A 25,980-nucleotide genomic window follows, 5' to 3' on the forward strand; every position below is an offset into this window, starting at 1 on the left:
TCAACATTGCGTGCAGCAGCAACCACAGCCTCCCAGACACTGTTCAGAGAGGTGTACTGTTTTCCCTCCTTGTAAATCTCACATTTGATGATGGACCACAGGTTCTCAATGGGGTTCAGATCAGGTGAACAAGGAGGCCATGTCATTAGATTTTCTTCTTTTATACCCTTTCTTGCCAGCCATGCTGTGGAGTACTTGGACGCGTGTGATGGAGCATTGTCCTGCATGAAAATCATGTTTTTCTTGAAGGATGCAGACTTCTTCCTGTACCACTGCTTGAAGAAGGTGTCTTCCAGAAACTGGCAGTAGGACTGGGAGTTGAGCTTGACTCCATCCTCAACCCGAAAAGGCCCCACAAGCTCATCTTTGATGATACCAGCCCAAACCAGTACTCCACCTCCACCTTGCTGGCGTCTGAGTCGGACTGGAGCTCTCTGCCCTTTACCAATCCAGCCACGGGCCCATCCATCTGGCCCATCAAGACTCACTCTCATTTCATCAGTCCATAAAACCTTAGAAAAATCAGTCTTGAGATATTTCTTGGCCCAGTCTTGACGTTTCAGCTTGTGTGTCTTGTTCAGTGGTGGTCGTCTTTCAGCCTTTCTTACCTTGGCCATGTCTCTGAGTATTGCACACCTTGTGCTTTTGGGCACTCCAGTGATGTTGCAGCTCTGAAATATGGCCAAACTGGTGGCAAGTGGCATCTTGGCAGACGCACACTTGACTTTTCTCAGTTCATGGGCAGTTATTTTGCGCCTTGGTTTTTCCCACACGCTTCTTGCGACCCTGTTGACTATTTTGAATGAAACGCTTGATTGTTCGATGATCACGCTTCAGAAGCTTTGCAATTTTAAGAGTGCTGCATCCCTCTGCAAGATATCTCACTATTTTTGACTTTTCTGAGCCTGTCAAGTCCTTCTTTTGACCCATTTTGCCAAAGGAAAGGAAGTTGCCTAATAATTATGCACACCTGATATAGGGTGTTGATGTCATTAGACCACACCCCTTCTCATTACAGAGATGCACATCCCCTAATATTCTTAATTGGTAGTAGGCTTTCGAGCCTATACAGCTTGGAGTAAGACAACATGCATAAAGAGGATGATGTGGTCAAAATACTAATTTGCCTAATAATTCTGCACTCCCTGTATATATATGTATGTGTGTGTGTGTATATATATGTATACTGTTTGTATTTGTGTTGGAAATGTTTGTTCTGTACGTGATGATGTTCTTGGCTTATTAAAATATACTCGACATTAAACACTTTTTATGTTTGTACATAAATTAAACTATATTCCGAAACATTACATATATTGTGAAACTTACAGACTTTACATATTTTATCATTTCCCTATGGTGTCACTGCCATTGCAAAAAATGATAATGGGTGGCATATGAATTCCAAATATTGCCTATAAAAATAATATTAATAATAATGAGAACCACAGCTTTATAGTTTTGATAGTTAAAAAAATCTGGTTTATATGTGCACACGTATATACATTTTTAGAATGATGTGATTTTTCTTTTCATTATTCTATAACGCACCCAGACTTGGCGGCATAGCTTTTGTCCCCAGAGCCTAGTATTGTTTTAGAGCATAATTTTAGCTTAGTAAATCATGAAAACATTTTTTTTCTCTCCACTAAAGGATCCCCACCTAGTCACATGCTGTTTTTTCACTTATGCAATTAGCTATGTTTATAGATTGCCTTTTATTGAATGAACAACTGTGCTAGCCATATCAACTCAGTACAGACCTGCCTTTTCTCTGCCAGAAATTGTGCCAAGGTTATCGACTTACACAGGCTTGGATGTGTTCCAGCTGTTTAATTATAGCGTCTCATAAGCAGCTATTTCTGATTCCATTAGTTTGTTAATGTAATATGCTATTTTATTTCAGTGATTAGCACTTCATTTAGTCCACTTTAGCAGGCTAGCTGAACATCATCTGTTCTGGATTCGGCTTGTGATCTATCTGGTGGATGTATTTCAAACATATTTAATATAAGCAATAAACTCAACATTTTCATCTTTTTAAACTGACTGAGAAATATCACGGCAGGTACAGGATTTATACGTTCATTTAGTGATTTAGTATGTGGCAAGTTAATAGTGACAAGCAGAATTGATGTCTTTTTCAACGTAATGTAATAGCATCCAGCCCAGTTATAAACCATTTTGCTTCATATAAGTGAATGAAGCATAATAAATTCTTATATCTGAAGACTGTCTAAATGACACATCACTATTGGATTGTCTGTCTAAATGGGGAAAACATCTCAAAACTTCTTTAGTTTGTTTTGAAGCTGAAGCAATTTGTGACTTTCATGTCCACACTGATAGAGAGTCGACTGGAAATTCAGAGTGAAATTTTTCCAGACCAGTGAACATATGTTTCAAGGTTTGTCAGCTTTACTAAAATTCCAGGTGGTTTTGTAATCAGTTTAACAGAGTATATATATGTATCACACATGTTAAAATAAGTATGCGCTATATAAGATCATTGCTGTTATGCTACTATGTGGTGCACTATTTGAGAGGAAGTGGTGAATGGGATGCTTCTATAGACTAACCATCCATGAAGGAATCTTTAAAGGCATACTAAAGTCAAAATTAAACTTTCATAATTCAGATAGAACTTGTGATTTCAAACAACTTAGTCATTTACTTCCATTTGCAAACTGTGCAGTATTTTTTATATGCACACTTTCTAAGGAATCTTTTCCTACTGAGCATGTGCAAGAGTTCACTATGTATATAGTCTGCAACTGTCGCATGATTCAGGAGGCAGGAAAATTTGCCATGAAAGAGTCTACTCTCGTGAAATTCAAAGTGTTTTTGCATTGTCTTTTTATTATGCATTTGTTGATTAACCAATTGTACTGTATTAAAATGTCCTTTAAAGGGACACTTTAAATGTGCAATAACATTTCCCCTTTATGTGTTCCAAATGACTTGTTATACTTGTATATTATTAAATGCATGGGATACAATTACTTTATGCTTGGTTTTATATTTGAAGTAGCTGTTTTCTCACTAACATCATCAACTATTTGCAAGGATATTCACATTTAAATAGAATGGGCCTGCAGAAAGAGCAGACCTTATCATGTTTCTTTTTGTACACTGATTCTAATAGTTAGGTATTGAGATGCTATTTAAGGGTGGGAGAATTCAGTGAGCAAAACCAGCTATTTCAGATTGAAAAATCTCTCTCAGTACAATGTATCTTTAATTTTGAGTTGCTTGACTCATTGCTTCCTGGTCATAATGTGGCCCTCCAGTCTTTATTATTTGGTGCTCTACTTTCCCATCCAACACAACACCCCTTACTCCCCCCTCTGACAGAGTTTTTTTGTTTTCTGCAATTAGCTTTTAAATGAAGATTTGATTACATATTCATAGCATATATAAGCAGTTAACTATGCATTGCAAAAGATCTTTATAAAAACAAATGCTTTAAAATCATTAGTATGGATTAAGAAGTGTTGAATTGAAGAGTACTTCAGAAATACACACATTATAAAGGTGATGAAAATCATGTTCCTGGTATCTGTTGTTGTTGCCATTTAGCTTGTGCTCTTCGGATATGTGAGGGACGGTTTACAATTATAGGTACTTTACCAATGGTTGGGTACAAATAAAAATTATTGAGAGGTGTCCGAACAGTGATCCTGAGTGGTTGCAACTTCTTTGAGCTCAAGTTGAACCTCTGAAAACCCGCCGATATCGGAGCCAACTCACAGCAAAACTATAATATAAACACCAAATATCACTGTGCAGCCTAAAAGCGCACTATATACCAAAAATGTAGCTATATTCTTGACGCTCGAATATAAGATCATGCGTTTAAGGCCTGGATCGGCGGATCATAACAGATAGCGCTACCCCCCTCGGTAAGCCGAGGTAACTTGCCCTAACTTGGACACTACAGCACTAAAGCCCGAACTCTGCAACCCCCTGCTCGACTATATTATAGTTGCTCTCTGCTCGACCAAGTGAAAAATGTAGTCTGTAACAATCCTTATACAACTTGACAAATATGGCTGCCGAATGGGAAACAGGCCTGCATAATCGCACAAATCATATTATGGAAATACTTGAAAGCTGCTGCCAGAAACTACTTGATAAAGCTCCATGGGATCACTTGATGGATATTTTTAATACGCACCAAAAGTTTAAGGTTACTATCAAAATGCCGGTTACGGCTCCTCTGCAAGACGAACCAGAAGTAATTAACACTCTAATAATACTCTTACATCTGCAGAGGCCTTCATCACCTACCTTGCAGACAACTTACCACATGGCAGCACTCAAAAAGAGGATCTTCACTCTCTGTGCCGGCGGCATCGTCCCCGCAGCCAAGGAACTGCCTCAAGCTGGAGTAGACCTAAACATCACTATATCGGTGTCGATGTTGCCTGCCAAAGCAGCTAGTGAGTACTTGCCACCAGATGGCAAACCGCTGAGTGCCATGTTTCGGCGGGAACTTGGGGGGGGGGACTCCCGGATGGTCACACAGGCCCCAGCGCAATCTTCACCTCATCTGTCCACATCATGACAGATGGATCCTACACTGTCTTCTCTGAGCAACCAGCTTAGCCGCTACACTCTGCTGGCTTGATCATGTATGGAGGGCCGGTTGCTGCAGGATATCCTGAAAGCCTTACGTTCGTCAGTCCGGCACCACTCGTGCACCCATAATATCCTAAGCTTGGATGCTAGGACGATGTCTTTTACAGACTGTAATCAGGAGCTGAAGCCTTATGCAAGCTCTCATATCAGCACACATGGTATACTAGGTTTTTAAGGTGAAGTTTAAATACACCCCATTTTGTTTAATTATATTTTACCCACTTTCATAAAAACACTTGTTTTCATATTATACCTAGCATTGTTTCAAACACAGGGACCAAGTAACAGTCAACGCCCTCATGATAGCTCCTTCTATATTATAACCGCTAATGCCTACGCTCATAATATCAGGGGTACCTTAAATGTTCTCTTGCTGACTCAGCCCTTGCTCCGCGGGTTGGCGGTTGGACCCGTGAAGGGGGCTTTATGTTTCCCCAGAGCACCAGGTAATGTCCCCTACCAAAACATTTTCATATATATCAAAATATACAAGAAGCATATTCATACTGTTTACAGTTGTTTAATGTGTATAAATCATTGTTGTTGCTGTTTTCACTTAATGCTTTCACTGTGCCAATATGCTCTGTACAGTACCCTATATATCTACAAGTACTCTTTTAGTTATCGTTCTGTTAAGCAGTTAAACTATTACCCTTAGTGTACCAGAATACCTAACTTATTTTAACTTTATATCAGTGAGATCCCAACTATCATCACCATTAATTCACTTACTGTCCATCTGATGACCTCATTAGTAAACCAAGGATACCTTCCTTACTATGCCAAACTAGTACCGCCAACAACATTTTTTTTTAGAGCCACCAGAGATATATACTTGAGCAATCATACCCATGCCCGACCACCAACCACCCCAACCACCTTAAGTGATTTCGTTGAGCTTAAAACTTTATCCCACACTTTTGTTGTTTCCATTATTAGGGGGTTGGAAGAGATTTGTTAAGTGCTTATTGCCTTGAGGACCCAGCAAATGTCACCTTTTAGCAGACGCAGTCTATCAATGGGTTGCTGTGTTCCTTGTTCAGAGAGGAATTGCCTGGTATTTCAGCGATGGACTGACCTTAATAGTTGGGATCAGACTGAAATACTACAGGAAAGTTCTACTCTGTGAAAAGCATTACTGGGCTAAAAAGAAGCTGCACCCAGGTGGTAAATTGCCATAGAACAAGTTAACAAGTTATTGCTGGTTAACCATTCCTGAAAGCACGCTTCTCTCTGTGTATATTGTGCCTCTATAAAAAGGGGGAGCTAAAGGTGGACTGTTTGCTCTGTGTGCTTAGAGGGATATGACTGCACCTCATTGACGAGGCCCAATGAAGGCCGAAACTATTGTCTGGGGTTGCTGTATTCCTTATTCAGAGAGGAATTGCCTGGTATTTCGGCACTGGACTAACCATAATAGGCAGGATCAGACTGATATACTACAGGAAAGTTCTACTCTGTGAAAAGCATTACTGGGCTAAAAAGAAGCTGCACACAGGTGGTAAATCTCGATAGAACAAGCTAACAAATTATTGAGCTGGTTGTTCGTTCCTAAGAGTGCTCTTCTCTCTGTGTGTATTGTCTTCCTTAGATATAAGGTAGCCTCATAGTCTAGTTCTAGCCCAAATGTTCTTTTTTAACTCTTGTTGTAGGGATGATATTTACAATGCTGTGGGTCCTATTAGTAATATTTGGAACAAATAAAGAATTTTGGAGATTATGGACATTTTGATTGCATTAACATGACCCAGACATGGCAGGATTGTAGTTACTGCATGCCGAAGTGCAGTATAATTAAAGTTAAACATCTATTGTAGGTGAGGCTTATTACCCCTACAATAGATGGGGGTAATTAGTATTCCTAAATACTTAACAGAGTCTGTTATTATAAAGAAAGTGTGAGAATTAATAAAGGATATGTCAGCTGGGGGCATTTATAGGCGTAATGACTGATTTATCCATATTGACTGAGAAGCTAGAAAAATGTATAAAAGGTATTTTATTATTATTATACTTTATTTATAAAGCACCAACATATTCTGCAGCGCTGTCCATGGGTACAATTCATTTAAATAAAACAATGATATAAAACTTGTAGGAGACAAGACAAAATTTTAAAAACACATACAGGAGGAATTGAGGGCCCTATTCCCATGGAAACTTACAATCTAGAATAGTAGGAGGTTGAGAAACAGGAGCTGAGGACTGCAAGATTGAGAAAGATGTTAATGTATAGTTAGATGAGGGAAATGTTTGGTAAGTGAAATCAATTTATTACTGAGTTGGATGGCAAGCGTCTCTGAACAAAAAAGTCTTCATGGAGCATTTAAAAGAAGAAAGATTAGGGGAAAGCCTGACAGAATGAGGGGAGTGTTCCAGAGGGTAGGTGCTGCACAACAGAAGTCCTGCAGTCTAGCATGAGAAGAGGTGATATACGAAGATGCAAGGAGCAGGTCATTATTGGATCTTAGTGGGCGGGTTGGAGTATACTTGTTGATTAGAGAGGATAGCTAGTGGGGAGCGGCGCTGGTGAGAGTTTTCTATGTAAGGGTGAGAATTTGGAATTTAAAACTGCTGTGAATGGGGAGCAAAAGAAGGGACTCAAAGAGAGGTGCAGCAGATACAGAGGGACGGGAAAGGTGGATTAGCCTGGCAGAGGCATTTAGGATGGATTGAAGGGGGGAGAGGCGGGAAAGAGGAAGGCGAGTAACTAGGTTATTGCAGTAGTCAAGTCGGGAAATAACAAGGGAGTGGATTATTTGCTTTGTTGTGTTAGTGCTCAGAAAAGGGGGAAATCTTGGAAATATTGCGTAGGTGGTTGTGGCAGGATGAAGAAAGTGATTGGATGTGGGGGATGAAGGATAGATTTGAGTCAAGTGTAACGCTGAGGCAGCCGGATTGGGGAGATGATGATGCCGTCAACGGAGATAGAAAAGTCAGAATTTGGCATAGAGCTTGAGGGGGGATTAGAAGGAGCTCAGTCTTGGACATGTTAATCTTTAGGTGGTGAGAGGCCATCCAGGAAAAAATACCAGATAAGCAGTCGCTGACATGAGAAAGGACAGAGGGAGAGAGAGCAGGGGTGGAGAGGTAGATCTAGAAGTATCTAGAATTCGTAATAAGGCTGGAAGAGAGGTTGAGGGTGAAGTCAATGTGAGCAATATGTCATCTGCATATAGCAGAAATTTAATGGTTAGAGACCCAAATGATTTATCTGGTACCTATGGAGAATTATGTATATGAGCCTCCATTGTTTATGCAAAAAGCAGTGGGAACAGAGGACATTCATGCCTTGTACAATAATATGGAATGTGTTGGAAAGAGTATCATTAACTCGCACTATAGCCATCGTTTTTGGAGTATAGGATTGAGGTCTCTGTTTAAATTTTGGAGAAAACCCAAATCTTGACAGAGTGGGCCATACAAATTGCCAGTCCACGGCGGTAGAAAAGTTTATTAGGATGGTTACCCAGGGTCGAGGCTCTATATATTAAGCAAATCACTCTAGTAGTATTGTCTTTAACTTCCCGGCCCGGAATGAAGTCCCCCTGGTATGTATGTATTAATGTAGGGAGAAAACTATTTATCCTGGTTGCAAGGATTTTGACTTATAGTTTGTGTTCCATATTTTAAAGGGAGCTGGGTCTGTAATTGCTAACCTGGTCAGGGGATATCCCTGGAATAGGTATAACAGGAATCAAAGCTTCTAACATAGAATTGGGGAATTTAGTCCCTTGATCAACAGAATGGAAAAGATTAAGTAATTGTGGACCTAATTGTGTTTTAAATAAGTGATAGAATTGAGGAGTGACCTCATCTTGGCCTTGTGCTTTACCGTGTGTCAGTGACTTGATAGCCTCTTATAGCACTTCCTGCAACATTATTGGTGTGTCTAAATCTGTCAGTTTGTAAAGGTCAGTGTGGTGCAAGTAATCATCTATGACATTAGTCCTGGCAGATGGAGAGTCTTTCTTTAGTTGGTAGATCTTACTGTAATACGACATAAGTGAGTTGGCTTTATAAGGACATGTAGGTAGGACATATTTTTTTCCTTGTAATATTGCAAACAGATGCTTTAAATTTCTTCTGTTTAAAGGATCTAGCCATTATTTTACTTGCTTTATTGTTCACTAAAAATAATTTAGCATTGGTGACTATGGCATATTGGTGGGTGCTGTTAATAAGGTATTGATTGAGTGCCTCACACTTAAGTAAAAGATCATTTTGTACATTGTCTAGGGACAATTCAATATTTATGGGCTCTCTAATGTTGTCAATATAGCAAGAAGTTATTTATAGTGTTTGTCTTTTTTTAAAATATTATTTTGTATTGTTTTATATTTTATCTGAATTTAAAGTTTGAGTTTGGTGAATGTTTGAATGCTCTATCTAAGTGAATCCCATGTACATCTGAGATGGTTTATGTGTAGTTTAGTGGTATAGAATACTATGTTTACATAAAAGTATGCATCTATTTATTTTTCGATTAATGGAATGTAGCTTCTTATTTGAAGTGGCTGGTCATCCCTAGTCTTGAGAGATTGCTCTTTTCTATTAGCATCACACTAACCCTCATCCTGTGGACCACTACACAAAAAAATGAGCATTGACAGTGAGACAAAGGCTGAATCCCCATAGTAGCGGTCTTAAACCTAGAATAATGTTTTTACATAAATATATGTCCCATTTAATCTTTCTAAATATCAAACATGAATTCACTTAGTTAAATTAGCTCACGTGTATCATTTATTATTTGTTATTTAATTTTGCTTTTTTTGTGCATCAAATTGTTACTTTTTATAAACCTTACTGCTGTAATAGGTGGTTCAGTATAGCTAAAGTAACCTTTTAACTAATCAAGAACCACCTGGATGACCACAGTGGTAAGAGTTCTTCTAATGTTAATCACTAATGGCAGGCATACCAGGGATGCCTTCTCTTCCTGAACACTTATTGCCCCAGGTAAAGTTCATTATATCTTTTATTTCTTATATAAAGGGAGACAAGTTTCCTGCTTAATTTGCTTCTAAAACACAAAAATATCAGATACCCCCTTAGGCAATTCAGCTATACATACAAATACCGTTGGCACTAATCAGAAAATTGTTTCTTTTGAATTGTGACTGGTAAATGTTATTATATTTCAAATGTTACTATTAACAGCTATTTTCCTTCAGATTGATCATTGCTTTCGAGGAAGGCTTGTTTAAAGTGTTTATACTGCTGCAATTAGATTTTTGACAACTAACACATTGCACAATTATTATATATTCTGTATGGCTTGTAGACATAAAAAACGCTAATATGTTTCTTAAGCGTGCATAGTGTTGAGGGTGTATATATGTGTGTGTATGTATGTATGTGTATGTATATATATATATATATATATATATATATATATATGTGTGTGTGTGTGTGTGTGTATATGTATGTGTGTATATATATATATATATATATATATATATACGTTGATTTGAGTAGCCGTGTTAGTCCAGAGATTTAGATATCAAAATAACAAGAGTATTGCATTGAGCAATGATACTTTTTTATTGGACTAACTATACATTTATAAGTTGACAAGCTTTCAGAAGAGTTCCTTCCTTTATCAAGTCTGAAGCAATACTAACCAATTCAATGGAATTTACAGATTATATCTTAAAACACAGAATAGCTAAGAAGACTCTGGATTCTTAGCACATTATCAAAAATGTTAGTAATGTACTTTCATTTAGTCAATTTCATTGTGTATTCCATATTCTTTATACATAGGTACACAGGTAAGACTATGTCCACACTTTTGTCTTTTTTTAACTTTTGTATTCCCCCTGTATATACAATTTCTCATCTCTACAGATATTGATTCAATGTTGATATATAACTTTATGTCAGTATATGCTCTATGTATAGCTATATATTTCCCCTGTCTGTTCTCCTACACTGGACACTGTCCGCCTGTTACCTAAGCCCCCCTCATGATTTTTACGACACCTCCTCCTCTTCCGAAAGCTTGCTATACCTAGATAGATAGATAGATAGATAGATATACAAGTAGGTGCAAATCCCAAATCCGGAATTCCAAAATCCAAACTTATTCTTAAATCCAAACTTTTTAATTATTTTTTTTTAAATAAAATGATCAAAAAATATTTTTTTCCCCACCTGAAAGTCACAGTCTTCTCTGCCTTTGTCTTTGGTTTGATTGTTTTTTGTTTTCTACTATCCCAATAATAGTCTATATGTATTTTTAACAATTAATATAAAATTTCTGATTACAGTACAGTAGTACAGTACTGTCTTTCTGATGGTACTATGTATACAAAAGTATTATACATTTAACTTAAAGGTAGTTTTATATAATTTTTAAACTGTGTTATGACATGTAAATGTTGTCTAAATGACATAAGGTATTATTGTTGTTATACTAGGTTCCATACCCTCTCCAAACCATTCTCTGGTAAATGGGATTTACCATGAACTTCTAATATCCAGTTTTAATCTGGCCCTTAGTTAGGCAGACTAGACAGACATTCCTTAGATATGTATGTCTTGAAATTGAAATTATGTTTTTAATACTAAACAAACTGTCTGTTCTCTCAATTACAGTACGAAGGGGAGATGTGCTTGCAGCTTGGAGTGGCATTCGTCCATTGGTTACAAACCCAAATTCCACAGACACTCAGTCCATATCTCGCAATCATGTTGTTGATGTTGGGGAGAGTGGTCTTGTGACAATAGCAGGTGCTGTCCTCATAAAACTTACATTTCTTTAGAAACTTTCTGTATGAAATCATTTGTGCATGAAATACTTGGGTGTTTTGCCTCTCAAAGTTAAATTGCATACGGAAATATTTCCTCTTGTTGGAATTGTTATGCATGTTTAATTTAAAAAGACATAGTCACCCTGCAGTTTACCATACTTCTTTTTTTTTAATATGAAATACATTTTGTGCACCTCCCTCTTATTATGGTTGCCACCGCCATTTTGGAACCTAAGTTTCACTGCAGGTACCTGAAGGAGAATTGATGCACACATGTAAAACGTCAATAGTTGATTGTAATAAAGCCTACATTTCAACATTGCAGTACTGATGACTAGAGGGAGGTGGGTAATAACCTCAATACTAGACATGTGCATTCAGCAGTTTTGTTATCTGCCGAATGCGGATGAAGGTGGCCGCTCACTGCATTTAACTCTTTTCGGAGCTGGGTTTCTTCTTGTGAAATTTCGTTGCACTTTCACAAGAATATATCGAGCTCCGAAAAGATCTGAATGCCACGAGCAGCCGCCTTCATCCGCATTCGGCAGCTAGCAAAACTACTGAATGCAAATGTCTAGTCAATACTATGCTTATAAAATGTTTTTAGTGTTTTGTTTTACTAAAATCCAGAATTTGATGTGGTTCCCATTAAGAATGTCCATCTGAAACAATATTATGGCAGCCAAAGTGTGGTTGCATCATTGTTGCTTGTCCAAGAATATTGCAGTTGCCATTGTTGCCAACCGTCTCCGTCATCCAAAGGTTTTAACCCTAAGCCAGCCCCAATCCTAACTGTTGGAGATGACATTCTTGCATTGGGATGCAGCAGATGACAACGTGTTAACTGCAGGTGCAGTTTTGTGGCCATATACTATTTAATGGGACAGTCAAGTCCAAAAAAACCTTCCATGATTCAAATATGACATGTAATTTTAAACAACTTTCCAATTTACTTTTATCACCGATTTTGCTTTGTTCTTTTGGTTTTCTTAGTTGAAAGCTAAACCTAGGAGGTTCATATGCTAATTTCTCTTGTTAAGTGTATTCAGTCCACGGGTCATCCATTACTTATGGGATATATTCCCTTCCCAACAGGAAGTTGCAAGAGGATCACCCAAAGCAGAGCTGCTATATAGCTCCTCCCCTCACATGTCATACCCAGTCATTCTCTTGCAACCCTCAACATAGATGGAGGTCGTGAGAGGAGTGTGGTGTTTTATACTTAATTATTTCTTCAATCAAAAGTTTGTTATTTCTTTCATGTAATTAGCAAGAGTCCATGAGCTAGTGACGTATGGGATATACATTCCTACCAGGAGGGGCAAAGTTTCCCAAACCTCAAATGCCTACAAATACACCCCCCACCACACCCACACATCAGTTTTACAAACTTTGCCTCCTATGGAGGTGGTGAAGTAAGTTTGTGCTAGATTCTACGTTGATATGCGCTCCGCAGCAGCCCGGTTTTCCTCTCAGCGTGCAGTGTTGGTTCTGGGGGCTCTTCAAGCTCCTCCGTTTGAACCTATGCATTCATTGGACATTAAATTACTTTCTTGGAAAGTTTTGTTCCTTTTGGCCATCTCTTCTGCCAGAAGAGTTTCTGAATTATCTGCTCTTTCTTGTGAGTCTCCTTTTCTGATTTTTCACCAGGATAAGGCGGTGTTGCGAACTTCTTTTAAATTTTTACCTAAGGTTTTGAATTCTAACAACATTAGTAGAGAAATTGTGGTTCCTTCATTGTGTCCTAATCCTAAGAATTCTAAGGAGAAATCATTGCATTCTTTGGATGTGGTTAGAGCTTTGAAATATTATGTTGAAGCTACTAAGAATTTCCGAAAGACTTCTAGTCTATTTGTTATCTTTTCCGGTTCTAGGAAAGGTCAGAAGGCCTCTGCCATTTGGCATCTTGGTTGAAATCTTTAATTCATCATGCTTTTGTCGAGTCGGGTAAAACTCCGCCTCAAAGGATTACAGCTCATTCTACTAGGTCAGTTTCTACTTCCTGGGCGTTTAGGAATGAAGCTTCGGTTGATCAGATTTGCAAAGCAGCAACTTGGTCTTCTTTGCATACTTTCACTAAATTCTACCATTTTGATGTGTTTTCTTCTTCTGAATCAGTTTTTGGTAAAAAAGTACTTCAGGCAGCTGTTTCAGTTTGATTCTTCTGCTTATAATTTCAGTTTTTTTCTTTATAAGATTTGAACTTTATTTTGGGTGTGGATTATTTTCAGCGGAATTGGCTGTCTTTATTGTATCCCTCCCTCTCTAGTGACTCTTGCGTGGAAGATCCACATCTTGGGTAGTCATTATCCCATACGTCACTAGCTCATGGACTCTTGCTAATTACATGAAAGAAAACATAATTTATGTAAGAACTTACCTGATAAATTCATTTCTTTCATATTAGCAAGAGTCCATGAGGCCCACCCTTTTTTGTGGTGGTTATGATTTTTTTGTATAAAGCACAATTATTCCAATTCCTTATATTTATGCTTCGCACTTTTTTCTTATCACCCCACTTCTTGGCTATTCGTTAAACTGATTTGTGGGTGTGGTGGGGGGTGTATTTGTAGGCATTTGAGGTTTGGGAAACTTTGCCCCTCCTGGTAGGAATGTATATCCCATACGTCACTAGCTCATGGACTCTTGCTAATATGAAAGAAATGAATTTACCAGGTAAGTTCTTACATAAATTATGTTTTTTAAATGGCACCGGAGTGTGCTGTTTTTTTCTCAGGCAGTATTTGGAAGAAGAATCTGCCTGCGTTTTCTATGATCTTAGCAGAAGTAACTAAGATCCACTGGCTGTTCTTGCACATTCTGAGGAGTGGGGTAACTTCAGAAAGGGAATAGCGTGCGGGGTCTCCTGCAAATAAGGTATGTGCAGTAAAATATTTTTCTAAGGAATGGAATTGACTAAGAAAATACTGCTGATACCGAAGTAATGTAAGTAAAGCCTTAAATGCAGTGATAGCGACTGGTATCAGGCTGATTAATGTATGTGCAGTAAAGTAATTTTCTAAGGAATGGAATTTGACTAAGAAAATGCTGCTAATACTGAAGTAATGTAATGAACCTTAAATGCAGTAGAAGCGACTGGTATCAGGCTTATCAATAGAAATACATACTCTTTAAAAAAAGGATGTTTAAAACGTTTACTGGCATGTTTAATCGTTTTTGTTAGGTACATTGGTGATAAAACTTATTGGGGCATGAATTTTTCCACATGGCTGACTTATATTTCTGCATAGAAACAGTTAACTGAGGCTTCCCACTGTTGTAATAATGAGTGGGAGGGGCCTATTTTAGCACTTTTTTTTGCGCAGTAAAAATTCAGTCACAGTCTTCCTGCTTCTTCCTGCATGACCCAGGACGTCTCTAGAGAGCTCAAGGGATTTCAAAAGTCATTTTGAGGGAGGTAATCAGTCACAGCAGACCTGTGACAGTGTGTTTGACTGTGTTAAAAACGTTTTTTTGCTCTATTGATTATCCGTTTTGGATATTAAGGGGTTAATCATCCATTTGCTAGTGGGTGCAATGCTCTGCTAACTTAATACATTTACTTTGAAAATTTGGTTGCTATAACTGATTTGGTTCATTGTTATTTTAACTATGACAGTTTTTTGTGCTTCTTAAAGGCGCAGTAGCGTTTTCTATATTGCTTGTAAATTTATTTTAAGTGTTTTCCAAGCTTGCTAGTCTCATTGCTAGTCTGTTTAAACATGTCTGACACAGATGAATCTGTTTGTTCACTATGTTTGAACGCCAGTGTGGAGCCCCATAGAAATATGTGTACTAAATGTATTGATTTCACTTTAAATAATAAAGGTCAGTCTTTATCTGTAAAGGAATTATCACCAGACAGCGAGGGGGAAGTTATGCCGACTAACTCTCCTCACGTGTCAGTACCTTCGCCTCCCGCTCAGGAGGCGCGTGATATTGTGGCGCCAAGTACATCAGAGACGCCCATACAAATCACTTTACAAGACATGGCTACTATTATGAATACAGAGCGCGCTGGTGCTTTGAGAGCCATGTCCGATACTGGGTCACAGTTTGCAGAACATGAGGACGGAGAGCTTCATTCTGTGGGTGACGGATCTGATCCAGGGAAACCGGATTCAGAGATCTCTAATTTTAAATTTAAGCTTGAGAACCTCCGTGTATTGCTAGGGGAGGTTTTAGCAGCTCTGAATGACTGTAACACAGTTGCAATTCCAGAGAAATTATGTAGGCTGGATAGATACTATGCGGTGCCGGTGTGTACTGACGTTTTTCCTATACCTAAAAGGCTTACAGAAATTATTAGCAAGGAGTGGGATAGACCCGGTGTGCCCTTTTCCCCACCTCCTATATTTAGGAAAATGTTTCCAATAGACGCCACCACACGGGACTTATGGCAGACGGTCCCTAAGGTGGAGGGAGCAGTTTCTACTTTAGCTAAGTGTACCACTATCCCGGTGGAGGATAGTTGTGCTTTTTCGGATCCAATGGATAAAAAATTAGAAGGTTACCTTAAGAAAATGTTTGTTCAACAAGGTTTTATCTTACAGCCTCTTGCATGCATTGCGCCTGTCACTGCTGCTGCGGCATTCTGGTTTGAGTCTCTAGAAGAGGCCATTCACACAGCTCCATTGGATGAAATTATGGACAAGCTTAAAGCACTTAAGCTAGCTAATGCATTTGTTTCTGATGCCATTGTACATTTAACTAAACTAACGGCTAAGAACTCCGGATTCGCCATCCAGGCGCGCAGAGCGCTATGGCTTAAATCCTGGTCAGCTGACGTGACTTCTAAATCTAAATTGCTTAATATTCCTTTCAAAGGGCAGACCTTATTCGGGCCCGGCTTGAAAGAAATTATCGCTGACATTACTGGAGGTAAGGGTCATACTCTTCCTCAGGACAGGGCCAAATCAAAACCCAAACAGTCTAATTTTCGTGCCTTTCGAAACTTCAAGGCAGGAGCAGCATCAACCTCCTCCGCTCCAAAACAGGAAGGAACTGTTGCTCGTTACAGACAGGCCTGGAAAACTAACCAGTCCTGGAACAAGGGTAAGCAGGCCAGAAAACCTACTACTGCCCCTAAGACAGCATGAAGGGAGGGCCCCCTATCCAGAAACGGATCTAGTGGGGGGCAGACTTTCTCTCTTCGCCCAGGCGTGGGCAAGAGATGTCCAGGATCCCTGGGCGTTGGAGATCATATCTCAGGGATATCTTCTGGACTTCAAAGCTTCTCCTCCACAAGGGAGATTTCATCTTTCAAGGTTATCAGCAAACCAAATAAAGAAAGAGGCATTTCTACGCTGTGTACAAGACCTCCTAGTAATGGGGGTGATCCACCCAGTTCCGCGGACGGAACAAGGGCAAGGATTTTACTCAAATCTGTTTGTGGTTCCCAAGAAAGAGGGAACCTTCAGACCAATCTTGGACCTAAAAATCTTAAACAAATTCCTAAGAGTTCCATCATTCAAAATGGAAACTATTCGAACCATCTTACCCATGATCCAAGAGGGTCAGTATATGACCACAGTGGACTTAAAGGATGCCTACCTTCACATACCGATTCACAAACATCATTATCGGTACCTAAGATTTGCCTTTCTAGACAGGCATTACCAGTTTGTAGCTCTTCCCTTCGGATTAGCTACGGCCCTGAGAATTTTTACAAAGGTTCTGGGCTCACTTCTGGCGGTGCTAAGACCGCGAGGCATAGCGGTGGCTCCGTATCTAGACGACATTCTGATACAAGCGTCAAGTTTTCAAATTGCCAAGTCTCATACAGAGATAGTTCTGGCATTTCTGAGGTTGCATGGGTGGAAGGTGAACGTGGAAAAGAGTTCTCTATTACCACTCACAAGAGTTTCCTTCCTAGGGACTCTTATAGATTCTGTAGGGATGAAAATTTACCTGACGGAGTACAGGTTATCAAAACTTCTAAATGCTTGCCGTGTCCTTCATTCCATTCCACACCCGTCAGTGGCTCAGTGCATGGAAGTAATCGGCTTAATGGTAGCGGCAATGGACATAGTACCATTTGCGCACCTGCATCTCAGACCGCTGCAATTATGCATGCTAAGTCAGTGGAATGGGGATTACTCAGATTTGTCCCCTCTACTAAATCTGGATCAAGAGACCAGAGATTCTCTTCTCTGGTGGCTTTCTCGGGTCCATCTGTCCAAGGGTATGACCTTTCGCAGGCCAGATTGGACGATTGTAACAACAGATGCCAGCCTTCTAGGTTGGGGCGCAGTCTGGAACTCCCTGAAGGCTCAGGGATCGTGGACTCAGGAGGAGAAACTCCTCCCAATAAATATTCTTTAGTTAAGAGCAATATTCAATGCTCTTCTAGCTTGGCCTCAGTTAGCAACACTGAGGTTCATCAGATTTCAGTCGGACAACATCACGACTGTGGCTTACATCAACCATCAAGGGGGAACCAGGAGTTCCCTAGCGATGTTAGAAGTCTCAAAGATAATTCGCTGGGCAGAGTCTCACTCTTGCCACCTGTCAGCGATTTACATCCCAGGCGTGGAGAACTGGGAGGCGGACTTTCTAAGTCGCCAGACTTTTCATCCGGGGGAGTGGGAACTTCATCCGGAGGTGTTCGTTCAGCTGGTTCATCGTTGGGGCAAACCAGAACTGGATCCCATGGCGTCTCGCCAGAACGCCAAGCTCTAGCAGCCCCTTGGGTTTTCAACATGGCTTATGTGTTTCCACCGTTTCCGCTGCTGCCTCGACTGATTGCCAAGATCAAACAGGAGAGAGCATCGGTGATTCTGATAGCGCCTGCGTGGCCACGCAGGACCTGGTATGCAGACCTAGTGGACATGTCGTCCTGTCCACCATGGTCTCTGCCTCTGAGGCAGGACCTTCTAATACAAGGTCCTTTCAATCATCCAAATCTAATTTCTCTGAGGCTGACTGCATGGAGATTGAACACTTGATCCTATCAAAGCGTGGCTTCTCGGAGTCAGTTATTGATACCTTAATACAGGCACGGAAACCTGTTACCAGAAAAATTTACCATAAGATATGGCGTAAATATTTATATTGGTGCGAATCCAAGAGTTACTCATAGAGTAAGGTTAGGATTCCTAGGATATTGTCCTTTCTACAAGAGGGTTTAGAAAAGGGCTTATCTGCTAGTTCGTTAAAGGGACAGATTTCTGCTCTGTCTATTCTTTTACACAAACGTCTGGCAGAAGTTCCAGACGTCCAGGCTTTTTGTCAGGCTTTGGCTAGGATTAAGCCTGTGTTTAAGACTGTTGCTCCGCCGTGGAGCTTAAACTTGGTTCTTAAAGTTCTTCAAGGTGTTCCGTTTGAACCCCTTCATTCCATTGATATTAAGCTTTTATCTTGGAAAGTTCTGTTTTTGATGGCTATTTCCTCGGCTCGAAGAGTCTCTGAGTTATCTGCCTTACATTGTGATTCTCCTTATCTGATTTTCCATTCAGACAAGGTAGTTCTGCGTACTAAACCTGGGTTTTTACCTAAGGTAGTTTCTAACAGGAATATCAATCAGGAGATTGTTGTTCCATCATTATGTCCTAATCCTTCTTCAAAGAAGGAACGACTTTTGCATAATCTGGACGTAGTCCGTGCCCTGAAGTTCTATTTACAGGCAATTAAAGATTTTTGTCAAACTTCTTCCCTGTTTGTCGTTTATTCTGGACAGCGGAGAGGTCAAAAAGCTTCGGCAACCTCTCTCTCCTTTTGGCTTCGTAGCATAATACGTTTAGCCTATGAGACTGCTGGACAGCAGCCCCCTGAAAGAATTACAGCTCATTCCACTAGAGCTGTGGCTTCCACCTGGGCCTTTAAGAATGAGGCCTCTGTTGAACAGATTTGCAAGGCTGCGACTTGGTCTTCGCTTCATACCTTTTCAAAATTTTACAAATTTGACACTTTTGCTTCTTCGGAGGCTGTTTTGGGGAGAAAGGTTCTACAGGCAGTGGTTCCTTCCGTTTAAGTTCCTGCCTTGTCCCTCCCATCATCCGTGTACTTTAGCTTTGGTATTGGTATCCCATAAGTAATGGATGACCCGTGGACTGAATACACTTAACAAGAGAAAACATAATTTATGCTTACCTGATAAATTTATTTCTCTTGTAGTGTATTCAGTCCACGGACCGCCCTGTCTTTTTTAAGGCAGATCTAAATTTTAATTAAAACTCCAGTCACCACTGCACCCTATGGTTTCTCCTTTCTTGTCCTGTTTTGGTCGAATGACTGGATATGACATGTGAGGGGAGGAGCTATATAGCAGCTCTGCTTTGGGTGATCCTCTTGCAACTTCCTGTTGGGAAGGGAATATATCCCATAAGTAATGCTTGACCCGTGGACTGAATACACTACAAGAGAAATAAATTTATCAGGTAAGCATAAATTATGTTTTCTTAGATCTTGAAGGCCGCCTCTAAACTAAATGCATTTTCTCCTACATTGGTGGGTCCGGTCCACGGCTTCATCCTTACTTGTGGGAAATATTCTCTTCCCTAACAGGAAATGGCAAAGAGAGCACAGCAAAAGCTGTCCATATAGCTCCCCCTCTGGCTCCGCCCCCCAGTCATTCTCTTTGCCGCTCTGAACAAGTAGCATCTCCACGGGGATGGTAAAGAGTATGTGGTGTTAGTTGTAGTTTTATTTCTTCTATCAAGAGTTTGTTATTTTAAAATAGTGCCGGTTTGTACTATTTACTCTACAACAGAAAGTGATGAAGAGTTCTGTTAAAAGAGGAGTATGATTTTAGCAACAGTAACTAAAATCCATTGCTGTTCCCACGCAGGACTGTTGAAACCAGAGAACTTCAGTTGGGGGGAACAGTTTGCAGACTTTTCTGCTCCAGGTATGAGTAGTCTCTTTTCTAACAAGACATAGTAATGCTAGAAGACTGTCATTTTCCCTTATGGGATCGGTAAGCCATTTTCTTAGACTCATAACAGAATGAAGGCTTATAAATGGGCTCTATACTGGTTGACACTATTGTGGGCTGAATCGATTGATTTATATAATATTTATATGACTTTTGGGGTGTTTTGTGACTTTGAAACACTCTTGGGGAACGTTTTTATTACGCCTGGCACTTGTTTAGACACCTAATCTAGTCAGGAAGGCCCCTTCACTCTGGTATGCAGAGGGAGGAGGCCTAATTTTTGCGCCTCAGTTGCGCAGTTACTTATAGAAGCAGTGCATGCAGCTTCATGTGAGAGGGTCCTGTGGCCATAAAAACGAATTCAAGAAGGCTTATTTCTGTGGTGAATAACCCCCAAGGAAGGTAAAAACCGCAGCAAAGGCTGTGGCAGGGACTGTAGTGGGTTTAAACTGGGAAATTGAACAATTTGCTCATTTAAGGGGTTAGAGACTTGAAACTTGGTGTGCAATACTTTCAAAGCATTACGACACTAGGGTGCAAATTTTGTAAAGATCGGATATTTCCTTCATAGTTTTTCAAACATTCAGAAATAATGTGTGCTCTTTTTATTATTTAAAGAGACAGTAAACGGTTTTGTTTAAAAACGATTTTATTGCATTAATAGCCTGCCAAAGTCTGTCTAACATGTCTGTACCTTCAGATAGCATATGTGCTGTGTGTATGGAGGCCAAGGTGGTTCCCCCTTTAAATGTATGTTCAAATTGTGCCATGGCGTCCAAACAAAGTAAGAACAGTACTGTCACATTTAATAAGGTTGCCCAAGATGATTCTTCAAGTGAAGGTAGTGGGGATAGTTCATCATCCTCTCCTTCTGTGTCAACACCAGTTTTGCCCGCGCAGGCGATACCTAGTGCATCTAGCGCGCCAATGCTTGTTACTATGCAGCAATTAACTGCAGTAATAGATAATTCTATAGCAAATCTTTTATCCAAACTGCCAGCATTTCCCAGAAAGCGTGATTGCTCAGTTTTAAATACAGAGGATGAGCAAGTGGGCGCTGACGATAATTTATCTGTTATACCCTCACTCCAGTCTGAATTGGCAGTGAGGGAGGGTCTGTCGGAGGGAGACATTTCTGATTCAGGAAAAGTTTCTCAGCAGTCAGAACCTGATATTGTGGCATTTAAATTTAAGTTAGAACATCTCCGCGCCCTGCTTAAGGAGGTGCTAACTACTCTTGATGATTGTGACTCTTTGGTGATTCCAGAGAAATTGTGCAAAATGGACAAATTCTTAGAGGTCCCTGTGCACGCTGATGCCTTTCCGATACCCAAGAGGGTGGCGGACATAGTGACCAAGGAGTGGGAGAAACCAGGTATACCTTTTGTCCCACCTCCTATATTTAAGAAAATGTTCCCCATTGTCGACCCCAGAAGGGACGCATGGCAAACAGTCCCTAAGGTTGAGGGGGCAGTTTCTACGTTGGCCAAGCGCACAACTATTCCCATTGAGGACAGTTGTGCTTTCAAAGATCCTATGGATAAAAAATTGGAAGGATTGCTTAAAAAGATATTTGTTCAGCAAGGTTTCCTTCTCCAACCAATTTCGTGCATTATTCCTGTCACCACTGCGGCGTCTTTTTGGTTCGAGGAACTAGAAAATTTGCTCCATAAGGAGACTCCATATGAGGAAGTCATGGACAGAATTCACGCACTAAAGTTGGCTAATTCCTTTATTTTAGATGCCGCTTTTCAATTGGCTAAATTAGCGGCGAAAAATTCAGGTTTTGCAATAGTGGCGCGCAGAGCGCTTTGGCTAAAATATTGGTCGGCGGATGTGTCGTCCAAGACAAAACTGCTTAATATTCCTTTCAAAGGTAAGACCCTTTTTGGACCAGAATTGAAGGAGATTATTTCAGACATCACTGGGGGAAAGGGCCATGCCCTCCCACAGGATAGTCCTTTCAAGGCTAAGAACAAATCTAATTTTCGTTCCTTTCGCAATTTCAGGAACGGACCGTCTCCTAACTCTGCAGCCTCTAGACAAGAGGGTAACAATTCCCAGCCTAAACCAGCATGGAAACCAATGCAAGGCTGGAACAAGGGTAAACAGGCCAAGAAGCCTGCGGCTGCTACCAAGACAGCATGAAGGGGTAGCCCCCGATCCGGGACCAGATCTAGTAGGGGGCAGACTTTCTCTCTTTGCTCAGGCTTGGGCAAGAGATGTTCCGGATCCCTGGGCACTAGAAATAGTCTCTCAGGGGTATCTTCTAGAATTCAAGGAACTTCCTCCAAGGGGAAGGTTCCACATGTCTCGCTTATCTTCAGACCAGATAAAGAGACAGGCATTCTTACATTGCGTAGAAGACCTATTAAAGATGGGAGTGATACACCCAGTTCCAACAGCGGAACAAGGACTGGGTTTTTACTCAAACCTGTTCGTAGTTCCCAAAAAAGAAGGAACTTTCAGGCCAATTCTGGATTTAAAAATTCTAAACAAATTCCTCAGAGTTCCATCATTCAAAATGGAAACCATTCGGACGATTTTACCAACAATCCAGGAGGGTCAATACATGACTACCGTGGACTTAAAGGATGCGTACCTACATATTCCTATCCACAAAGATCATCATCAGTTCCTAAGGTTCGCCTTTCTGGACAAACATTACCAGTTCGTGGCTCTTCCGTTTGGTTTAGCCACTGCTCCCAGAATTTTCACAAAGGTGCTAGGGTCCCTACTAGCGGTTCTAAGACCGAGGGGCATTGTGGTGGCACCTTATTTAGATGACATCCTAATCCAAGCGTCGTCCCTTTCCAGAACAAGGGCTCATACAGACATTGTATTAGCCTTTCTCAGGTCTCACGGGTGGAAGGTGAACGTAGAAAAGAGTTCCCTGTCCCCGTCCACAAGGGTTCCTTTTCTGGGAACAATATTAGATTCTGTAGAAATTAAGATTTTTCTAACAGAGGTCAGAAAATTAAAACTTCTAAACGTCAAGTTCTTCAATCTATTCCTCAGCCTTCCATAGCTCAGTGCATGGAGGTAATAGGATTAATGGTTGCAGCAATGGACGTGGTTCCTTTTGCTCGAATTCATCTAAGACCATTGCAACTGTACATGCTCAAACAGTGGAATGGGGATTATGCAGACTTGTCTCCCCAGATTCAAGTAGACCAGGTAACCAGAGACTCACTTCGCTGGTGGTTGACTCAGGATCACCTGTCTCAGGGAATGAGTTTCCGCAGACCAGAGTGGGTCATCGTCACGACCGACGCCAGTCTCTTAGGCTGGGGCGCGGTCTGGGACTCCCTGAAAGCTCATGGTCTATGGTCTCGGGAAGAGTCCCTTCTCCCGATAAACATTTTGGAACTGAGAGTGATATTCAATGCGCTCCTGGCCTGGCCTCACCTAGCGAAGGCCAGATTCATAAGATTTCAGTCGGACAACATGACGACTGTAGCGTACATCAACCATCAGGGGGGAACATAGAGTTCCTTGGCGATGGCAGAGGTATCCAAGATCATCAAATGGGCGGAGGATCACTCCTGCCACCTATCTGCAATCCACATCCCAGGAGTAGACAACTGGGAGGCGGATTATTTGAGTCGTCAGACTTTCCATCCGGGGGAGTGGGAACTCCACCCGGAGGTCTTTGCCCAGTTAACTCAACTATGGGGCACTCCGGATATGGATCTGATGGCGTCTCGTCAGAACTTCAAAGTTCCTTGATACGGGTCCAGATCCAGGGATCCCAGGGCGACACTGGTGGATGCATTACTGGCGCCTTGGTCGTTCAATCTAGCTTATGTGTTTCCACCGTTCCCTCTCCTTCCCAGGCTGGTAGCCAGGATCAAACAGGAGAAGGCCTTGGTGATTCTAATAGCTCCTGCGTGGCCACGCAGGACTTGGTATGCAGACCTGGTGAATATGTCATCGGCTCCACCATGGAAGCTACCTTTGAGACAGGATCTTCTAGTACAAGGTCCATTCGAACATCCAAATCTAGTCTCTCTGCAACTAACTGCTTGGAAATTGAACGCTTGATTCTATCTAAGCATGGGCTTTCAGATTCAGTTATAGATACTCTGGTTCAATCCAGAAAGCCTGTGACTAGGAAGATTTACCATAAGATATGGCACAAATATATCCGTTGGTGCGAATCCATGGAATTTTCTTGGAGTAAAATCAAAATTCCTAGGATTCTTTCCTTTATCCACGAGGGTTAGGAGAAAGGTCTGTCAGCTAGTTCTCTAAAGGGACAGATATCTGCTCTGTCTGTCTTGTTGCACAAACGTCTGGCAGCCGTGCCAGATGTACAAGCGTTTGTACAGGCGTTAGTCAGAATCAAGCCTGTTTACAGACCTATGACTCCTCAATGGAGTCTAAACTTAGTTCTTTCAGTTCTTCAATGGGTTCCGTTTGAACCTTTGCATTCCATAGATATTAAGTTACTATCTTGGAAAGTTCTGTTTTTGGTTGCTATTTCTTCTGCTAGAAGAGTTTCTGAATTATCTGCTTTGTAGTGTACTTCTCCCTATCTGGTATTCCATGCAGAAAAGGTAGTTTTACGTACCAAGCCTGGTTTTCTTCCAAAAGTTGTTTCCAACAGGAATATTAACCAGGAAATAGTTGTTCCTTCTCTATGTCCGAATCCAGTTTCAAAGAAGGAACGTTTGTTACACAACCTAGATGTGGTCCATGCTTTAAAATTCTATTTAGAAGCAACAAAAGATTTCAGACAAACAAAATCTTTGTTTGTCGTTTATTCTGGTAAGAGGAGAGGGCAGAAAGCTACTGCTACCTCTCTTTCCTTTTGGTTGAAAAGCATCATCCGATTGGCTTATGAGACTGCCGGACGGCAGCCTCCTGAACGAATTACAACTCACTCTACTAGAGCTGTGGCTTCCACATGGGCCTTCAAGAACGAGGCTTCTGTTGATCAGATCTGTAAGGCAGCGACTTGGTCTTCTCTGCATACTTTTGCCAAATTTTACAAATTCGATACTTATGCTTCTTCTGAGGCTGTTTTTGGGAGAAAGGTGTTGCAAGCTGTGGTGCCTTCCGTTTAGGTAACCTGACTTGTTCCCTCCCTTCATCCGTGTCCTAAAGCTTTGGTATTGGTTCCCACAAGTAAAGATGAAGCCGTGGACCGGACACACCAATGTAGGAGAAAACAGAATTTATGTTTACCTGATAAATTTCTTTCTCCTACGGTGTGTCCGGTCCACGGCCTGCCCTGGCTTTTAGTCAGGTTTAAATTTTTTTTATTTCTGTACACTACAGTCACCACGGCACCCTATAGTTTCTCCTTTTTCTCCTAACCGTCGGTCGAATGACTGGGGGGCGGAGCCAAAGGGGGAGCTATATGGACAGCTTTTGCTGTGCTCTCTTTGCCGTTTCCTGTTAGGGAAGAGAATATTTCCCACAAGTAAGGATGAAGCCGTGGACCGGACACACCGTAGGAGAAAGAAATTTATCAGGTTAACATAAATTCTGTTTTTACAGTTTTTCACCACTAGAGGTGGTATAGATAACATTGAGCTCATGCACGTGACTTTAACGAGGAGTGAGCACTGATTGGCTAAAATGCAAGTCTGTGAAAAAAACTGAAATAAGGGGTCAGTCTGAGGCTTAGATATAAGGTTGGTTATGCAAAACTGTGGAATGGGTAATTAAGGGATTATCTATCTTTTAAAACAACAAAAA

At 40.8% G+C, this 25,980-nt stretch overlaps 1 protein-coding gene across 1 annotated transcript in view; it reads left to right on the plus strand.

Moving 5' to 3' along the window:
- Positions 1-25,980, plus strand: part of GPD2 (glycerol-3-phosphate dehydrogenase 2) — a gene marked incomplete in the record, with an annotated part of 636,690 nt that overhangs the window by 481,589 nt on the left and 129,121 nt on the right. Inside the window, 1 exon segment of the mRNA XM_053698314.1 lies at positions 11,245-11,379. Within this exon segment, the coding sequence (XP_053554289.1) occupies positions 11,245-11,379 (135 nt within the window).

Source organism: Bombina bombina, chromosome 1 (genome assembly GCF_027579735.1).
Source record: "Bombina bombina isolate aBomBom1 chromosome 1, aBomBom1.pri, whole genome shotgun sequence".
Taxonomy (NCBI): Eukaryota; Metazoa; Chordata; class Amphibia; order Anura; family Bombinatoridae; genus Bombina; species Bombina bombina.